Source organism: Anthonomus grandis, chromosome 7, assembly GCF_022605725.1.
Source record: "Anthonomus grandis grandis chromosome 7, icAntGran1.3, whole genome shotgun sequence".
Classification (NCBI taxonomy): Eukaryota; Metazoa; Arthropoda; class Insecta; order Coleoptera; family Curculionidae; genus Anthonomus; species Anthonomus grandis.
Genome location: NC_065552.1, coordinates 4,439,113 through 4,459,045, shown reverse-complemented (window position 1 = coordinate 4,459,045; position 19,933 = coordinate 4,439,113). Strand labels below are relative to the sequence as shown.

The 19,933-nt window shown below is 31.0% G+C and overlaps 1 protein-coding gene across 1 annotated transcript in view; it reads right to left on the bottom strand.

Annotated features, from left to right (window-relative positions):
- Window positions 1-498: 498 nt before the first annotated feature.
- Window positions 499-19,933, bottom strand: part of LOC126738398 (uncharacterized) — a 31,279-nt gene continuing 11,844 nt past the window's right edge. The window contains exons 2-7 of the mRNA XM_050443713.1: window positions 18,402-18,528; window positions 18,204-18,344; window positions 12,300-12,582; window positions 11,912-12,246; window positions 11,199-11,858; window positions 499-906 (exon numbers count right to left, since the gene is read on the bottom strand). Of these exons, the coding sequence (XP_050299670.1) occupies window positions 548-906; window positions 11,199-11,858; window positions 11,912-12,246; window positions 12,300-12,582; window positions 18,204-18,344; window positions 18,402-18,528 (1,905 nt within the window). The 3' untranslated portion in view covers window positions 499-547. The remainder of the gene's footprint in view (window positions 907-11,198; window positions 11,859-11,911; window positions 12,247-12,299; window positions 12,583-18,203; window positions 18,345-18,401; window positions 18,529-19,933) is intronic.

Sequence of the window (19,933 nt, the reverse complement as noted above, 5' to 3'; positions counted from 1 at the left end):
CACTTTTTGGAGCAAAAAACAATGCAAAAAATCCGTTCCATTTCATTTGACAAAAAGGAAATGTGAAGAAGTGAAAACGACGTACACGTACACACACAGGCATGCATAATGAAAAAAAAATCAGTAACTTCGATTTCCCAATTTGGTTTTTAATGGCGGTCACATCGTAACAACACCGACGAGACGATTTTTGAATAAATATCGAATAAATATTCGACGTATGTACGTGCATTTTCTAAAGCAATAAAATCTATTTGCTTTCGGTAAGTGGATTCGGGTAATTGTTATGACTAGCAGATAGGCACTACGGACATATGGGATATTTTCTTATGTGGTTTTGCAAGATTAGAAGTTATTTACATACATAGTAATGAGCTTGGCGTCAATCCATGTTACTTAACACCAAAAATATGTGGTTTCTTTCTGATTGAAAGTATTCCATATTAAAAAAAAATGCTTGTCAGCTGTCTATTATTTAACTAAAAAACAAGAAAATCATACATTTATAATAAACAATCATATATTTATCACAAACTTCAATACAGTTTTAATGGAAAAACCCTTGTTCTTGTTGGCTCCTCTCGTCGAAAACCACCCTTTTAACAATACTGATAAAATACTTAAAAAATGGCAAACACACCCACAGGAACGCGTTAAAATAGTACGACATCGCCGCCAAAAAAAGGAGCAAATTTAAGTTTGTCGTATTTAAATAAAAAACATAATAAATAACTAAAATAAATATGGCGGAGAGTACTTCCAGGGTACCTCTGACCAGGTACCACGGCCTCATCCCGATCGACGTCCTATAAACGATCTTCTCGGTATAGCTGATTATCCCGTAACCGAATCCGAAGAGTAGGCTGCTGATTGTTATTACGTCATTGGTCGGCTTGTTGGATAATACTGGAAAAAATGAGGTTATGAAGTTTGGGAATATTTTACATAAATCGCTGTTATGGCATGATTTTAAGATTATGTCAGAGTTGATATCAAATGATGTTAAAAGTCAGAGTGTCAGAGATTTATCAGGAATATATACACTAATGGTACTTAGGGCTTTTTTGACTATAGCGTCGATGATTTTAAAAAGTAGGCTATTGGAAAAAAAAATTGTGAGAAAAGTATAGATGCAATCACTATAGATTTTTTAACTTATAATTTTGTTAAAAAGCAATTTTTTAGTGTTTAAAGCGTTATTCGTTAACACTACCCTTACCGTGATTTAAAAGGTGCCTATTTAGTTTTATAATTATTTAAGTTGATAATTTTTTAATAATTAATCATGTTTTAGGATATTTCAGTACATGTTTGCAACGGAATTTAAAGTCTACAGGAAGCATTCGCATTCAAGGAATTTGTCTATCAAGAATAATAGTTAAAATTTTAGTAGATGGTAGGTATTTATTTGCTTAATAATTATTAAAATAAAAGATTTATATGACATTTTTTCAGGAGTGATTAGAATAAGATTTTTTTGAAACCCACATAGATTTTTTGACACCCTGATGAATTAAGAAGCAAAAGGCTCACAAAATCGTAATTATCCATAACGTAATTATGGCGGTGGATTGGGTGAACATGATTTAGAAAAGTTTATGGGTGATTTTAGAAATTTTATGCAGACAGTAAAGCAAAAAAGATAGAAATAGAAAAGCAGCAGTATTATCCCAACAAAAAACCTAAATAAATTTATTTATAACAAAATGTTTATAACTATTTTATTATAGCATGACATTGCTTTTGTGAGTGCCTTGTTCTGTAATTATATCTAAGTGGTGTTGGCTATATTTTGTATATTCATGTAATTTGTTCTGATCGTGGTCTTTTTTCATTGTTGAATGAGAATACAAGAAATGTTTTCCATTATTATGGCTCATTTTCATAGTTATGCAATTGCATCTCATGTATGGATCACACGAGACAAAAAAGTGTAATAGGTAAATCATAATAAAATAATACCTTTCTAAACTTTTTAATTTTAAAATGAAAAGGTTAAATAATATAATGGATTACTAGATAAAATAATAACAAAATGTTTTCTTTTTAGACTATTTAATATAATTATCAATTTTATGTACTAAATTTTAATTGAGCGGAGTTTATAGCCGGAAATGAGATAAATTATATTTTAGTAAAAGCAAAATTATTAAGATCATGTAACAAAAGTATTTTCCGTCATTTGCTGAAAATAAATAATTGCTTTATGTAAGTAAAGTGTTTCGTATGTTTATTTTTCTCAAATACCATAATTCCTCTTAAAATCAGATTTGAAATACGCGCCTTAATTATCTGAGCCAAACACAGATAAAACGCCGCATGGGTGCGGAACTTAATGTATCCTGTGAACCAGCTGTTATGGTTTCGTCCTTAATATCACTAATCTAATAACACAATTAGTTTTATTTAATTTTGATATAATCCACCCACCCCAAACATTTGCCCAGTAAGAAATTCTTTTGAAAAATCAAGTTTTTATATATATATTATATTAATATAATTATTATATAATATAATATAATATATATATATATCATATATAAAACAGTGCTATTAAATTGGATATTATGGACGAAAAACGGTGATTTTTCAAAAGAATTTCTTACTGGGCAAATTTTGCAGAAAACATATATTCAATATATAATATTTTAACACTGTTTATTTAAATTTGATATAATTTTATTTATAAATATTTAAACCTTTGAGGACAACTGGTTATCAGCGAAAACCACACTACTAATAGTCACACTAGTAGTTTCCTGCTGGTAACACATAATGACCACGGTATTCGCTGGTCGGTTCCAATCGATTGTTAGTCGTGTTTACTCTAATTTTATGAACAGAATTGAACGTGCATGGAGTGTTTCAAAGTTATAAAATAGTTTTGTGTGCATTTTATAGTTTTTGTGAGATTTTTGCTTCAAAAATAGCAGGTAAGTGTTTCAACAGATGTATATATTCTGTCTTTTGTAAAAAATGGACTGTATTTTTTTTTCATTGGACTTTTTGTGATCAACTTTTGTGTGGTTTCCCCTAGTAACCACTAGGAAGATTTGACTTTTTTTTTAAATATGGTTTTCTCGTCTGCCATTCGATTCCCAATTTTGGTCATGTGTGTGAAAACTACAATAGACGTGGTAAATCATATTTTCTAATATATATTATATACTTTTTAGATGATATGGCTGCCTGGAAGTTTCCTGAACTTAAATATGAACCCGAATCGTTTTTTCGACTTTCTGGAAGAAATACCAAGCGATGATGAATCTCTTGCAGAAGACTTAGATGAGGTTATGAATGATGAATCGATACCATCTGATGCTCCGAGCAATAACGACGAAGTTTTTGACATCGAACATATGAATCTTATTATCGAAAATAACGACGTTGCTGCTAACGATTTACACTGGGACAGCGATGATGACATTCCGCTCGCCAGACTACCCGACGTCTTCCTTCCAGATTATTGGACTAACGATATTTCCAACAGTAACAAAGCAGGTACTTTCACAAAATCAACTTGTCCAGTATTGCCTGATAATATCGAGACTCCGACTGATGTATTTTTACATTTGTTTCCCGAAGATTTCATTACCTATGTAGTGTTTCAGACGAACCTATATGCATTTCAGAAATATGCTGAAGGAAGAAATTTCAAGCCAACTACTGAAAAGGAGATTAAAATTTTTTTGGGACTTAATATTCTAATGGGTTTGAAAAAACTGCCAAGCTTCAAAGATTACTGGTCCTCTGATAAGGAAATGAGGAATTCTTTTATTAGTCGAGATAGATTTGCTTGGTTGCTAAGTAATATTCACCTCAATAATAATTTACTTCAACTAAAAAAAGGTGAACAAAATTACGATAAGCTATATAAAGTAAGACCATTACTTTCTAAGCTTCAAGAAACATTTATGTCGTCCATGAATCCTTCATGAGTTTCAAGCCGTGGACGAGAGCATGATAAAGTTCAAAGGGCGTAGTAACTTCCCCCAGTATATGCCGATGAAGCCTTTCAAGCGAGGCTACAAAGTCTGGGTCCGAGCGGATTCAACAGGATACATGTACTAATTTGAAATTTATACTGGTAAAGTTGATCAAGTCACAGAAACAAAATTAAGTCATAGAGTTGTCACGAATCTCACTCAGACATTTATTTTAATTCTGTCGAACTTCAGCGAAACTTACTAGCGGATAAAATCTACTCTTGTGAAACTATTCGAAAGGGGCGGAAACATTTTCCCGAACTCAAAGAAGGCTTAAAACGTGGAGATCTCGATTGGCGTGTTTCAAAAGATGGAATAGCTGCACTCAAATGGATGGAGCGCCGAAGTATTCTAGTTCTAGGGAATTACCGTGATCTGGACCTCATTCTGAAGATGTACCATGTCCAAAGATGATCCTTGATTACAATACTTATATGGGATATGTTGACCGTTTTGACATGATGAAAAGTCTTTATGAAGTTGACAGAAAGTCTCATAAACGGTGGCATCGTATTTTTTTTTACTTCATCGATGCCACCGTAATGAATGCCTTTGTGTAAAAGCCTATCACTAAAACAATTTCAAATGGCTGTGGCGCGAGGATGATCGGTATTGTTGAACCTGTCAAGCGCGGAAGATCTTCACAACAACATTCGCCTCCAAGAAATTTTAAAAAGGTTGTAACATACGAAGTGCGTTATGAAAATTCTGTCTACCTCACTTCGGTGCGCTAAATGTAGTGCCTTAACACATGTTCATAGAACCATTTAGAAATGCTCAACTTGCGAAGTTGGGTTATGCCTAAATAAAGAAAGGAATTGTTTTGCATTGTTTCACACAAAATAATGGACTTACATTGAATCATTTTAAGTCATAAATTAGAAAAAATATCTTAATTTATTATTTAAGATATAACGTTTTCTTGATGGTAAGTATATTTGTTTAGAAGCTCATTCCATTTTGTAAACATCTTTCAATAATAAACAATATACCATACTTAAACATTAAACTTTTATGAAATGATAATTTTATATTATTAACATTTGATAAACCTTCTTGTTAAACGTGAACAACATATTATAATACAATACAAATACTTCAACCCAACCCAAAAACATAGTGGTCAAATTCTCATCCGTAGCTAAAAGAAACGAATTTATTAGTTCCGCTAAATTGAAAAGAAATCATGGGTTAAAGGCAACAGACTTAGGATTTGATCATGGTCCAAAAATATTTGTCAAGGAACACCTTTCACCTTACTATAAGCAACTTCACACGAAAGCTAGGGAATTTTGTAAAAATTCGAAGTTTAAATTTTGCTAGGTGAAAGAAATGATACTTTTCATAAAGAAGGACGAGAACAGTAAAGCCATTGATATTATTAATGAGCACAACCTGTCTTCCGTGCTAGCATAACTATAAACTATATCTTCTTATTTGTATTTTTGTAATTTCTTGTGGCAACTTTCAATATACTTTTTTTAATGACTTCGTCTCAGCAATTTTAGATTTGATAGGAACGCTAACATTAGTGGCAAAAGTGATGGTGGTGGTGTCTTATTTGCGATTTGTGACGTATACTACACGGACCTTGCCTCTAAGTGGTGTAATTCTAACACAAAAATCGAAGACATATGGGTGAGTGTTACTTTAGTGGGAGCAGAAAATTATTTTTATTCACTGTTTATATTCCACCTCATGCGGCAGTAAATAACTAAGTATCTAAAATAAACTAAAAAATATTATAAGCACTAATATTAATAGTTATGAAGAAAACCACCTATTTTTAAATTATAGGCGTAGTATTTTATATTCGTTTGGATTTGGGATTCAGCATGTCGCGTCATCTGAAAAATCTTTTAATTTTTTGATTGTATAACGACAGCCCTATTCATGCGCCGAGGGTTGTTTGTGTTAGCATTTCTGGGCGTTGCTTTCCGGGGATGTTTCGGTCGCGTGGTGAGGGAACGGTAGAAAGTAAAACCCAGCCATCGAGGGTACTACTTTAAAAAAAAATTATTGAATCGTATTTAATTTGTGTTAAAGTGGTTTTCTGAAGATTTTCTACAGGTTAGTAAATTTAAAACTTATTAGTTTGTTTTTTTTTATTGGCAATGTGTACATATATTTTGATTAATGTTTATAAATTTAATATTTTGCGTGAATAGGAGGAAATAACTTATGCATGTATTTATCTAAAATTGTTTCATGCTGAAGAGAAAATTAATATTTAAAGTGATCGACTGAGATAATTTATTTACTGAATTTTAGGTATATTTTCGAAATTAGTTTTTTTTTAATTATTTGTGTGTTTCAAAAGTAAGCTAGAGCCTTGTTGAATCTAACTAACATTTCGACCCTGACTGGGTGAATATTCAGACGTAAATCATAACACAGATAAATAAATATATGTTTCGCGAATTTGTCCGTCTATCTGTGATAATACCTAGAATATTGACTCAACTATTTAACTCATAGCTGGGTAGCCTCCCGTATGGGATCTCAGTACCTTCTAGTGATGGCTGGATAACTAACCCAACTCTCTTCAGTTTTAAATGAATAGTATGTATGAGGAATTAGAAAGGAACAATAAATAAATTATCTTTATTTTTTTTGTAACCGAAGGAAGAACTTATTACTCAGCATGATTCAATTTTTAGGGAATTGAGATCGAGGGTTTCTCTGCCGTGCTCTTTCCCCTCGTGAATTCCAGGCTGAGTACGGCATTATTTTTCTACATAAATAAACTAAGTAGGTGTATTATCAAGACTGCATTTTCTTTAATACCATCCTAATAATTCAAGTTTCCCTAATTTTGTCTTGTCAAGCGCATCCAAGGTAAGTAAAAGAGAGAGTGATTCTGTTACAAAACACAACGTAGGGAGGGTATTGGTTTCTTATTTATTTATTTTTTTCTCGTTCGATCTTTTCTTATTTATTAAAAAAAAAACTTATCTCATCCATTCTTTATGGACGAACCTGGGTTTGTTATACTACAGTTATTTTTAAATAATGGGAGATTTTAATCTACCTAATCTAACAAAACCCGAATGTTAAGGATTTATTGCCTATCAACGCTACTGATCCTTGCAGCAAAGCAATTTCTGATGCTTTTTACTTTAATAATCTAAAGCACCTTAATCACGTCTTTAATGCTCGTGATAAAATTCTGGATCTTATAATGTTTAATTCTACAAAAATTATTGTAAATAAAAGTATGGATCCACTTGTACCTGAAGATAGCCATCACATGTCTTTGGAGATCAATGTTAATTTAATATCGGAGAAAAACATTGTTAGTAATTCATATACAAAGTTAAAATTTAATAAGGCCAATTACGACACTATCAATGAAATTATTATTTCTACTCATTGGCACAAATTATTTTAAATTATGTAAAGATGTAAATATTAACATTGCATGTTTTTATACAATTTTAATTATAATAACAATAAGATTTATTTACAACAGGTTACAGGAAATATACACAGTTACAGGAAAATCAATTAAATATATAAATGTATAGATCCATGCAGCTAAACTCTAAAAGAATTGCTATATAATAAAAAAAGTAGTGAGTTTGAGAAAGTAAATAATAAAAAATCAACATTAAATTAGGATAAAAATCAAGAATTAATTTAAATCAAAAGAGCAGAAAAAAATGAGTAAATAAATGTATTCAAACTAAATAACTAAGAACTAAATAACCTAGCCTCCCCCACCGACCATACGTAGGTGACTCAAAATAAGTGTTAGATTGTCATGGTGAATGTCACAAGAATCAGCAATAGTGTTAAAGTTTTGACATATAAAGTGAATAGGACTTTAGTACTGAATGTTGGACCTGGCTGTGTCCAAATTAAAAGCTGGACACTGTCTAGATCCTGGGCGTGGTATATGAAAGCAAATCCTTTGCAAAAGGGAGTTTATGGTTAAGTAAGTTAAACAAGAATTTCACCGAATGCATTTCTCTCCTCTTTGCAAGTGACCGTTCAGTATATCTAAAGAGCAGCAGGTTATGGTCAAAACCCCTTGGAGGATAAACTCCATCATCCCTAAATGACAAACATTTAAGAAATCGCCGTTGGACTGATTCTAATAGGTGAATTCGCTGGTTGTAAATGGAAGACCAAACGAGGGAGCTGTAGTCCAGCCTGGATCTGACAAATGCATAGTAGAGAGTTTTGGCAGTAGCAGACCTTGCCAGAGACTCAGTAATTAAAGACAACTGGACTTTTGATTCGAAACATTACACTTGGAAACATTAAGGTTAAGCCTGTTCAAAGTGCACCAATGGTGTACAGCATTGATGTTTTCTTGCAGTTGACCACAATCTGCTCTAGAGTCAATCCTATGAAAAAGCTTTAGGTCATCAGCATATGCTAACCGAGAGTAATTGAGGGTGGAGATCAAATCATTAGCGAAAACGTTAAAGAGAAGGGGGCCCAAGTTAGAGCCCTGAGGAACTCCAGAGGTGGGTGAAAAACAAGCAGATCTAAAGCCTTCGACCACTACAAACTGAGAGCGGTCAACTAAATAGGAGTTAAGGAGCTTTATCAAGCGATCGGAGAATCCAAATCGGCGTTCAAGCTTATTTAATAGGATGAAGTGGTCAATCTGGTCAAAAGGCTTTTGAAAGTCTTTGTAGATAACATCGATTTGACCTCTATCATTAAGTGCTTCACACACAAACTGAGAGAAGAATGCTAGGTGGTGATCGACCAGAAACGAAGCCATGTTGATCGTTGGCCAGCATTGACTTAACCTTGGAAAAAATTAATTTATAAAGAGCTAACTCGAATAACTGTTGCACAGAATGGATATAGGGCGGTAATTCTCTATTGTTCCAACATCGCCCTTTTTAAAGATAGGGCAAACTTTGGCTTGCTTCCAGATATTGGAAAAAATACCAGTGTTAAGGATCACATTAAAAATGTAGAGCAGAGGGTCTGTAAGTGCAACAGAGCAGTTCTTAGCTAAAAAACTAGGAATTAGATCTGGGCCAGAGGTCATTTTGCTTTTGAGACACTTGCTCGCCGTTATAATGTGGGTAGCCCCGTAAAGGGAGATTCAGAGACGACAGGATGATCGCTGGAAAGTGAGTTCGTGTATACACTCCTGAAATAATCTCCAAAAGCGGACATAATTCTGTCAGGCGTATTGTATAATTGGTTAGAAAGCTTCATTGAGCCGGGGATTTGAGACTGATACGTTTGCTTCGAATAAAAGACCAAAATTCACTCGGATCGGAGGTTATTTTGTTCTCAATACTATAGATGTACGCTTTGTAGGCTTGTGCAGTTAGAGCTTTAATTATCTTACGCAGAGTTCTAAATATCTCTAGATGACGATTAGACTTAGAAATCTTAAAATCACGAAATGCTCTTTCCTTTTTATATATATTACGAATTATGTATTCCGAAAACCAGGGAGGGAAAAGTCTTTTACGTTTTATCTTGAAGGGTACCGCTCTAGCGAAAGTGTTGTTCAGTATATCATAAAAAATATCACATGCAGAGTTGACGTCCTGCTGCACCGTGACAGGCGACCAATCAGTATCTAGCAGCAGCTGATACAAAAGCGGAAAGTTAGCCTTTTTAAAATTAAATTAGATTAGATAACATTGCTATTAACCACATCCCTAGAATTAAGATCAATAAGGGAAAATACCCTCTATGGTTTTCTAAACACACAATCAGCCTAATTAAAAATAAAGTAAAGGCACATAAAATGTGGAAACTTTACCGAAGACAATCTGATTACAATTTTTCAGATTTACGCAAAACAGTAAAGATTAATTTACGCAATGATTATAAAGATTATATTTATAAAACAGAAATAAACATTGTCAAAGAAGTTAAATATTTCTGGTCATTTCTGGTCAGAAGCTTACCAATAAAAATAAAATTTAATGATCAGGAAGCTTCGAATTGTGTTGACATTAGTGAACTTTTTTCTAAGTATTTTGTGTGTGGAGTATTTGAATCTTCTGATACACCAACTTTAATTAAGCCTACTCAATGTCAAGAATGTTTTGTAGTTAACAATATTGCTAAAAATGACATCAAATCCGTACTTAGATATAAGTAATTGATCCTAAAAAGGGACCTGGCCCAGACGGGTTTCTTTCATTTTTTTTTGAAGTCCTGTTCTAGCTTATGCAAGCCCTTGCATATTTTGTATAATCAATGTTTATCCAGCGGCATTTTTCCCAATATTTGGCCAAAACAGCTCAAATTGTGCCAGTATTTAAGCCTGGAGAAAAAAATTCTGTACGGGATTACAGGCCCATTTCCCTACTTAGTCACTTTGGTAAACTTTTTGAATCTTTGCTGTTAAAATAATTATTCTTTAAGGTTAAAGAAGCTATTGATGTTAACCAACATGGCTTTTTCTAAAAAGATCGGACAATAACCAACTTAATACCATTTAGAGAAAAATAAAAAACTCTAAGTCTCGATCTCAAAATATTTTTTATATGTTCCGAAGATTACATGTTTCGCTTAAAAAAGTATAATAAAAAAAAGCAGTACATGAGTACTAAGCAGGTCATCTTGTAAGTGTTATTACTAGTTTATAAGGTCTGATGATGGGACACATATAACATATTTTGAGACCGAGACTTAGGGTTTTTTATTTTTCTCTACTTACGTAGGTCTCTTTAAGATTATGCAGAGTTCTTTCAATTTGATACCATTTATTCAGAGTATAAGCGAAAGTGTAGAAAGGGGTCTGAAAATTTGTGCCGGAAACACCGACTTTTCCAAGGCTTTTGATAAGGTACATCATCCTACACTTTTCGTAAGGTTGGAGAAATTATTAATAACTTATTAAAAGTTATCTAACGAATCGCTCTCAGTACGTTGTCATAAATGGAGTAAAGTTTTCTTGAACAACCGTCACTTCAGGAGTTTTTGTTCTCAATCTTTTTAAACGACATTGGTCAATGTTTCTTTATCTGTAAATATCTTGCATATGCAGATGACCTCAAAATCTTTACAACAATTAAGAAGGTATCAGATTTTCGTGCCTCGCAATCTGATCTTCTAAATTTTGAAAGGTACTGTACCTTAAATAAATTATTTATTAATCTTTGTAAATCAAAGCATAAAGCTTTTCTTATAATAAAGCATTTTTGAAATAAATTAGTTTAAAAAAAATGATAATATATTATACTATTGAACCCAAAGAGTTTACAAAAAAACACTTACTCCATAATCCAGTGCCGCTCACAAGCAACCCGAACCCAAACACCATCCGGATTTTACTGTGGTTCAGTCTCAGCACCAGGGGCATCCCCACCAAAAAGAAACACCACGCGAACGCCACATAAGTGAGCAAAAAAGTGACGTTTTCGGTAGAAAAGAGCACGTGCTGCTTCCAAGAGTGCTGTAGAGCCATGAACGGAGCCAGGGTAATGTAGAGCGTAGACACCGAGTCCGTGATCACTTTGGTACTTAAAGAGGGATAAAAATACAAATTTTTTAAAGCGTGATAAAGAGGCCGCAAGAAGTTATCGTGAAAGAAGTCTTTGATCACCCTCAGCCGTCTCGTCCATATGTATTTTTTGTACGGGGAGCAATGGAAACAGCGTCTGGATTTTTGGAAGTTCTTTAGCTCGTCCAGAACGGATATCCGAACGTCTGCCTCTTTGAAGTTCGGGATGTACTCGATCTTACTGATCGATTCCGGTTTGTTTTCGATTTCGTTTATCACCTCATTGATGCTAAAGACCTCTTTGACGCTGTCACGTCTGATTTGGTCCTGGATGTTTAGCTCTTCCAGTTTACTGCTGATCACGCTAAGGCGCTTAAGGTTGATCTGGTTGATATCGTTGTCTGAATAGTCTTCTTCATTCTCCTCGGGTATTCCTGTAATTGTGAGAGTTTGTGTGTTTGTGGGTGTGTGCAAACATCTTTCTTACCAGGTAATATGTTGACACCAACATTCAAAAAGTACGACTGCACGTTAACTGGTGATAAGTGCATAGTGGGCACGTCCAAATCACTTACGGAATGCTCAGTAGCCCCAAAGTTCTGTATCCCTTGGTACAAATTGCTATGGAACTCTTGGGTTACCACCAGCTCAGGAGTTTCTTGCAAGTGATTTTCCACTGGGAAATACTTCCTCTCGATTTCAAATACAGGCTCCTCCTCCTCTTCTTCTTCTTCTTCTTCCTCTGAACTAGATTCACCCTTATTTCCTTCTTCGTCTTGGGAATTGAAACTCTTCATTTCGTTCATTTGATGAGCAAAACGACTAAGAAACTTTCACTGTACTATCAATTAAATACTAAAGTAATCATCACGTACCCAATGGTTTGATATCTGGATAACTCACCGGCTCCCTTACGAACCTCACATTTGACCAGTAGTGCTGCAGGGATGATGTTCAATAAAATGGAGGCGTAGATCAACTTCACTTGATTAATATCGTAATCTGGGTTGGCAGCAAGCAAGCAAATGCTTTGGGGCATTACGAATAAACTTAGGGCTCTGGCCACTTGTCGAATGGCCTCGAATATTTTCGGTTCAATGTCCAACTTATCTGTGGCGAATAAGTTGATCTGGGTTGAGATTATTTTAGAGAGAATACCTGAAAGGTTGGTTTATTAATTAGATGTCTTGGTTCTCTATCACACAGAGGCCATAAGACAGGGATGGCGAATAATGAGTCATGTGATCTAATCGGCAGTAGTCGGTGTAAATCGGTTGAAACTAAAATCAATAGCATGGATTTTGATAATTTTAATTTTTGCGAAGCCTTTGACATTATCAAGATTTTATGAATCAATAAAATCAATATGACTTTTACGTTTAAGCGCTACTCAATAACTATTTATCTGTTGTGCTTACGAGTAGACTTATAAAAACCTCATTAATTTTCATTTGAAACTAAAATTAATCAAATTATTGTATGCATTTTCAAATTATTGAGAGTTCTCTAAAGCTTTTGACATTATCAAGATTTTTTCAATCCATTGAAAAACTACTCAATAATTCCTAAACTATTGTATTTACAAATGGACTTCTAAGGACCTTTTTACTAAAGAAAGTCAGCAGCTTTCATATGAAACTAAAATCAATAAGATCATTGCCTGAGTTTTTAATTAACTCAGATTCTTGTAAAATCTTTGATAGTATCAATTTTGTTTCAATCCGTTGAAAAACTTCCCAATAACTCCAAACCAGTTGTTATTACAAGGAAACTTGTAAAGACCATTTTAATAAAGAAACTCATCAGCTTTCATATGAGACTAGAATCAATAACATCACTTCATGAGTCTTTAAACTATTTAGATTTTTATAAAGCCTTTGACAGTATCAAGATTTTTTGTCAATACATTTAAAAACTATTAAATAAATCCTAAACTGTTGAATTTACAAGTAAACTTTTAAGGATCTTTTTCGTAAGAAAACTCATCAATTTTCATATAAAACTAAAATCAATAAAATCAATGAATGAGTTTTCAATTTATTCCGATTTTCGTAAAGCCTTTGATAGTATCAAAATTTTTTTCAATTTATTTAAAAACTATTCAATAACTCATAAGCTGTTGAATTTACAAGTAAATTTTTAAGGATCTTTTTCGTAAGAAAACTCATCAGTTTTTATATAAAACTAAAATTAATAAAATCAATGAATGAGTTTTCAATTTATTCCGATTTTCGTAAAGCCTTTGATAATATCAAGATTTTTTTCAATTTATTTAAAAACTATTCAATAACTCATAAGCTGTAGAATTTACAAGTAAACTTTTAAGGATCTTTTTCGTAAGAAAACTCATCAATTTTCATATGAAAATAAAATCAATAAAATCAATGAATGAGTTTTCAATTTATTCCGATTTTCGTAAAGCCTTTGATAGTATCAAGATTTTTTTCAATTTATTTAAAAACTATTCAATAACTCCTAAGTTGTTGAATTTACAAGTAAACTTTTAAAGATCTTTTTCTTAAGGAAACTCATCAATTTTCATATGAACCTAAAATCAATAAAATCAATGAATGAGTTTTCAATTTATTCCGATTTTCGTAAAGCCTGTGATAGTATCAAGATTTTTTTCAATTCATTTAAAAACTATTCAATAACTCCTAAGCTGTTGAATTTACAAGTAAACTTTTAAAGATCTTTCTCTTAAGGAAACTCATCAATTTTCATATGAACCTAAAATCAATAAAATCAATGTATAAGTTTTCAATTTATTCCGATTTTCGTAAAGCCTTTGATAGTATCAAGATTTTTTTCAATTCATTTAAAAACTATTCAATAACTCCTAAGCTGTTGAATTTACAAGTAAACTTTTAAAGATCTTTTTCTTAAGGAAACTCATCAATTTTCATATGAACCTAAAATCAATAAAATCAATGTATGAGTTTTCAATTTATTCCGATTTTCGTAAAGCCTTTGATAGTATCAAGATTTTTTTCAATTCATTTAAAAACTATTCAATAACTCCTAAGCTGTTGAATTTACAAGTAAACTTTTTAGGATCATTTTCGTAAGAAAACTCATCAATTTTCATATAAAACTAAAATCAATGAATGAGTTTTCAATTTATTCCGATTTTCGTAAAGCCTTTGATAGTATCAAAATTTTTTTCAATTTATTTAAAAACTATTCAATAACTAATAAGCTGTTGAATTTACAAGTAAACTTTTAAGGATCTTTTTCGTAAGAAAACTCATCAGTTTTTATATAAAACTAAAATCAATAAAATCAATGAATGAGTTTTCAATTTATTCCGATTTTCGTAAAGCCGTTAATAGTATGAAGATTTTTTTCAATTCATTTAAAAACTACTCAATAACTCCTAAGCTGTTGAAATTACAAGTAAACTTTTAAGGATATTTTTCTTAAAGAAAGTCATCAATTCTCATATGAAACTAAAATCAATAAAATCAATGAATGAGTTTTCAATTTATTCCGATTTTTGTAAAGCCGTTGATAGTATCAAGATTTTTTTCAATTTATTTAAAAACTATTCAATAACTCCTAAGCTGTTGAATTTACAAGTAAACTTTTAAGGATCTTTTTCTTAAAGAAAGTCATCAATTCTCATATGAAACTAAAATCAGTAAAATCAATGAATGAGTTTTCAATTTATTCCGATTTTTGTAAAGCCGTTGATAGTATCAAGATTTTTTTCAATTCATTTAAAAACTATTCAATAACTCCTAAGCTGTTGAATTTACAAGTAAACATTTAAGGATCTTTTTCTTAAAGAAAGTCATCAATTCTCATATGAAACTAAAATCAATAAAATCAATGCACGAGTTTTCAATTTATTCCGATTTTTGTAAAGCCGTTAATAGTATGACGATTTTTTTTAATTCATTTAAAAACTACTCAATAACTCCTAAGCTGTTAAAATTACAAGTAAACTTTTAAGGATCTTTTTCTTAAAGAAAGTCATCAATTCTCATATGAAACTAAAATCAATAAAATCAATGCACGAGTTTTCAATTTATTCCGATTTTTGTAAAGCCGTTGATAGTATCAAGATTTTTTTCAATTCATTTAAAAACTATTCAATAACTCCTAAGCTGTTGAATTTACAAATAAACATTTAAGGATCTTTTTCTTAAAGAAAGTCATCAATTCTCATATGAAACTAAAATCAATAAAATCAATGCACGAGTTTTCAATTTATTCCGATTTTTGTAAAGCCGTTAATAGTATGACGATTTTTTTCAATTCATTTAAAAACTACTCAATAACTCCTAAGCTGTTAAAATTACAAGTAAACTTTTAAGGATCTTTTTCTTAAAGAAAGTCATCAATTTTCATATGAAACTAAAATCAATAAAATCAATATATGAGTTTTCAATTTATTCCGATTTTTGTAAAGCTTTTGATAATATCAAGATTTTTTTCAATTCAATTAAAAACTATTCAATAACTCCTAAGCTGTTGAATTTACAAGTAAACTTTTTAGGATCATTTTCGTAAGAAAACTCATCAATTTTCATATAAAACTAAAATCAATGAATGAGTTTTCAATTTATTCCGATTTTCGTAAAGCCTTTGATAGTATCAAAATTTTTTTCAATTTATTTAAAAACTATTCAATAACTAATAAGCTGTTGAATTTACAAGTAAACTTTTAAGGATCTTTTTCGTAAGAAAACTCATCAGTTTTTATATAAAACTAAAATCAATAAAATCAATGAATGAGTTTTCAATTTATTCCGATTTTCGTAAAGCCGTTAATAGTATGAAGATTTTTTTCAATTCATTTAAAAACTACTCAATAACTCCTAAGCTGTTGAAATTACAAGTAAACTTTTAAGGATATTTTTCTTAAAGAAAGTCATCAATTCTCATATGAAACTAAAATCAATAAAATCAATGAATGAGTTTTCAATTTATTCCGATTTTTGTAAAGCCGTTGATAGTATCAAGATTTTTTTCAATTTATTTAAAAACTATTCAATAACTCCTAAGCTGTTGAATTTACAAGTAAACTTTTAAGGATCTTTTTCTTAAAGAAAGTCATCAATTCTCATATGAAACTAAAATCAGTAAAATCAATGAATGAGTTTTCAATTTATTCCGATTTTTGTAAAGCCGTTGATAGTATCAAGATTTTTTTCAATTCATTTAAAAACTATTCAATAACTCCTAAGCTGTTGAATTTACAAGTAAACATTTAAGGATCTTTTTCTTAAAGAAAGTCATCAATTCTCATATGAAACTAAAATCAATAAAATCAATGCACGAGTTTTCAATTTATTCCGATTTTTGTAAAGCCGTTAATAGTATGACGATTTTTTTTAATTCATTTAAAAACTACTCAATAACTCCTAAGCTGTTAAAATTACAAGTAAACTTTTAAGGATCTTTTTCTTAAAGAAAGTCATCAATTCTCATATGAAACTAAAATCAATAAAATCAATGCACGAGTTTTCAATTTATTCCGATTTTTGTAAAGCCGTTGATAGTATCAAGATTTTTTTCAATTCATTTAAAAACTATTCAATAACTCCTAAGCTGTTGAATTTACAAATAAACATTTAAGGATCTTTTTCTTAAAGAAAGTCATCAATTCTCATATGAAACTAAAATCAATAAAATCAATGCACGAGTTTTCAATTTATTCCGATTTTTGTAAAGCCGTTAATAGTATGACGATTTTTTTCAATTCATTTAAAAACTACTCAATAACTCCTAAGCTGTTAAAATTACAAGTAAACTTTTAAGGATCTTTTTCTTAAAGAAAGTCATCAATTTTCATATGAAACTAAAATCAATAAAATCAATATATGAGTTTTCAATTTATTCCGATTTTTGTAAAGCTTTTGATAATATCAAGATTTTTTTCAATTCAATTAAAAACTATTCAATAACCCCTAAGCTGTTGAATTTACAAGTAAACTTTTAAGGATCTTTTTCTTAAGAAAACTCATCAATTTTCATATGAAACTAAAATCAATAAAATCAATGTATGAGTTTTCAATTTATTCCGATTTTCGTAAAGCCTTTGATAGTATCAAGATTTTTTTCAATTTATTTGAAAACTATTCAATAACTCATAAGCTGTTGAATTTACAAGTAAACTTTTAAGGATCTTTTTCGTAAGAAAACTCATCAATTTTCATATGAAACTAAAATCAATAAAATCAATGTATGAGTTTTCAATTTATTCCGATTTTTGTAAAGCCGTTGATAGTATCAAGATTTTTTTCAATTTATTTAAAAATTATTCAATAACTCCTAAGCTGTTGAATTTACAAGTAAACTTTTAAGGATCTATTTCGTTAGAAAACTCATAAATTTTCATATGAAACTAAAATCAATAAAATCAATGTATGAGTTTTCAATTTATTGAGACTTTTTTTAAAACCTTTGATACGATCACTTTTTTTTCAATATATAAGGACACAGATGTAAATAGCTCCGCACTAAATGATGAAAATTATAGGAAATCAGTAAACAGGTGGTTGACTACGTTAATGTCGACAGGTTACTAAGGTAGTGCGATGGCGTAACCGTCAGCGTGAGCTATGCGGAGCTATTTACATCTGTGTTGAAGGACTTGTTGGTAAAGAAACTCATCAGCTTTCATATGAGATTAGAATCAATAAAGTCACTTGATGAGTCTTTCAAAAAATGACACGACTATTGCCGAATGACGCTCATTTCACCATAACCAAATGATTGTTCCTATATCCAATTTTTAATCCATAATTTAATCAATATTCCTAAACTAATACCTCCAAGCACAGTATAAAGTACCACATTATCCGGAACCATTACGGCGATAAATAGGAACGCCGTACTAACGCCGATGACGTATCGATGGAAGATGTTCTTCCGATCTTCAAAGTATTCCAGACAAAATCTGGCAACGGGGTCTGGAAAGGTTAAAGTTCTTAGCTGAATTTCCCGTAAAGGTTACAAGGTGATCAAACCTGTAAAGCTCCAACTGCAAACGTATAAGATAGACGTCCATAGTCCATCTCTGTAGTTGTAGGTGTCATCTGAGAAGTATTCGGAAAGTATTACGCCGTAACAGTAGAGCAGCGATGCCAAGAAAAACTGAAACAAGAAAAAGGCGGTTTTGACAAGTGACACTTAACACAATGTTTGTACGTGATCAGTTAAATAGAGGTCCAGGACGGAAAAGGTTGTGGGTTCAAAATCACATTTGTGATTTTTGGTTTCTTACCATTTTTTTCGTATTCTGTGATGCATATCAACGATTTTTGATTTTTACTTTAAGACCCATTTTGAATTTTGTGATAGTTATTTGAGGTTAAGAAATTTTTTCTCATATGATCTGAGGAAAATCATATTTGTGATTTTTAGTGACTTTTTCGTATTCTATGATAGACTGAATTATTATTTGTTCCCTAAAAGGTACTTTCTCATTCTACGCCGTTTTTGTTTAAGAAAATAATTAAAAACTAATTAATTACATTTTTCGGCACATTCTTTGTGGTTACCTTTTATTTTCAATTAAAAGCAGCATCTTTTCCCATTAAAATAATCATATTTGCAGAAAAATCACATTTGTGATTGCTTTGATTAATTTTTTGCATTTTTTCAAATTTTGTGCAAATTTTGTCATTGTCACTTCAACTTAAGTTCAAACGAAGAAAAAGTACAAACTTTTCTATATAATTTGAAAAAAAACACATTTGTGATTTTTGTTTTTTTTTTAATTTCTCAATTAAAGTTCTGTGATAGTCGTTTCAAATAAAGTTTTTAGAAAGAACAAACTCAAATATTTCTGTATAGTTTAAGAAAAATCACAATTGTGATTTTTGCTTTCTTGATTTTTTTCGAATTCTACAACAGTCGTTTCAAAGCTCAAAGATCAGAAAAGGTTAAATTCTTCAATGTAATTCGAGAGAAATCACATTTGTGATTTTTGGTTTTTTGCAATATTTTCAAATATTTGGGATCGACACTCCAACTAAAATTCAAGAAAAACACACTTTTCTATTAAAATCACATTCGTGATTTTTGGTTTTGTGTTATTTTCTTCGTATTCCATTAAAGTGATTTGAGACAAAAAAGCCTTAATTTTTTCTATATAATTTAATAAAAATCACATTTGTGATTTTTATTTTTCAAGCAATTTTTTTCAAAATTGGTTATATAAACTTCAGTTCAAAGACCGAAGCACCTCAAATTCTTCGATATATTTTGAGAAAAATCACATTTGTGATTTTTGGTTTTATGCTTTTTCTTCAAATTCTATAACAATCGTTTCGACCGAAATTCAAAGAAAGGAAAAGGTAACAATTTTCAATATAGTTCGAGAAAAATAACATTTGTGATTATATATTATAAGAAAAATCATATTTCTGAGTTTTGATTCTTTGCAATTGCTCCTTCTTTGATTCAGGAAAAATCACGTTCGTGATTTTTGGATTTTTACAATTTTTTTTATATTCGTTCAAAGTAATTTGATTTAAAGTTGAAAGAAAGAAAAGGC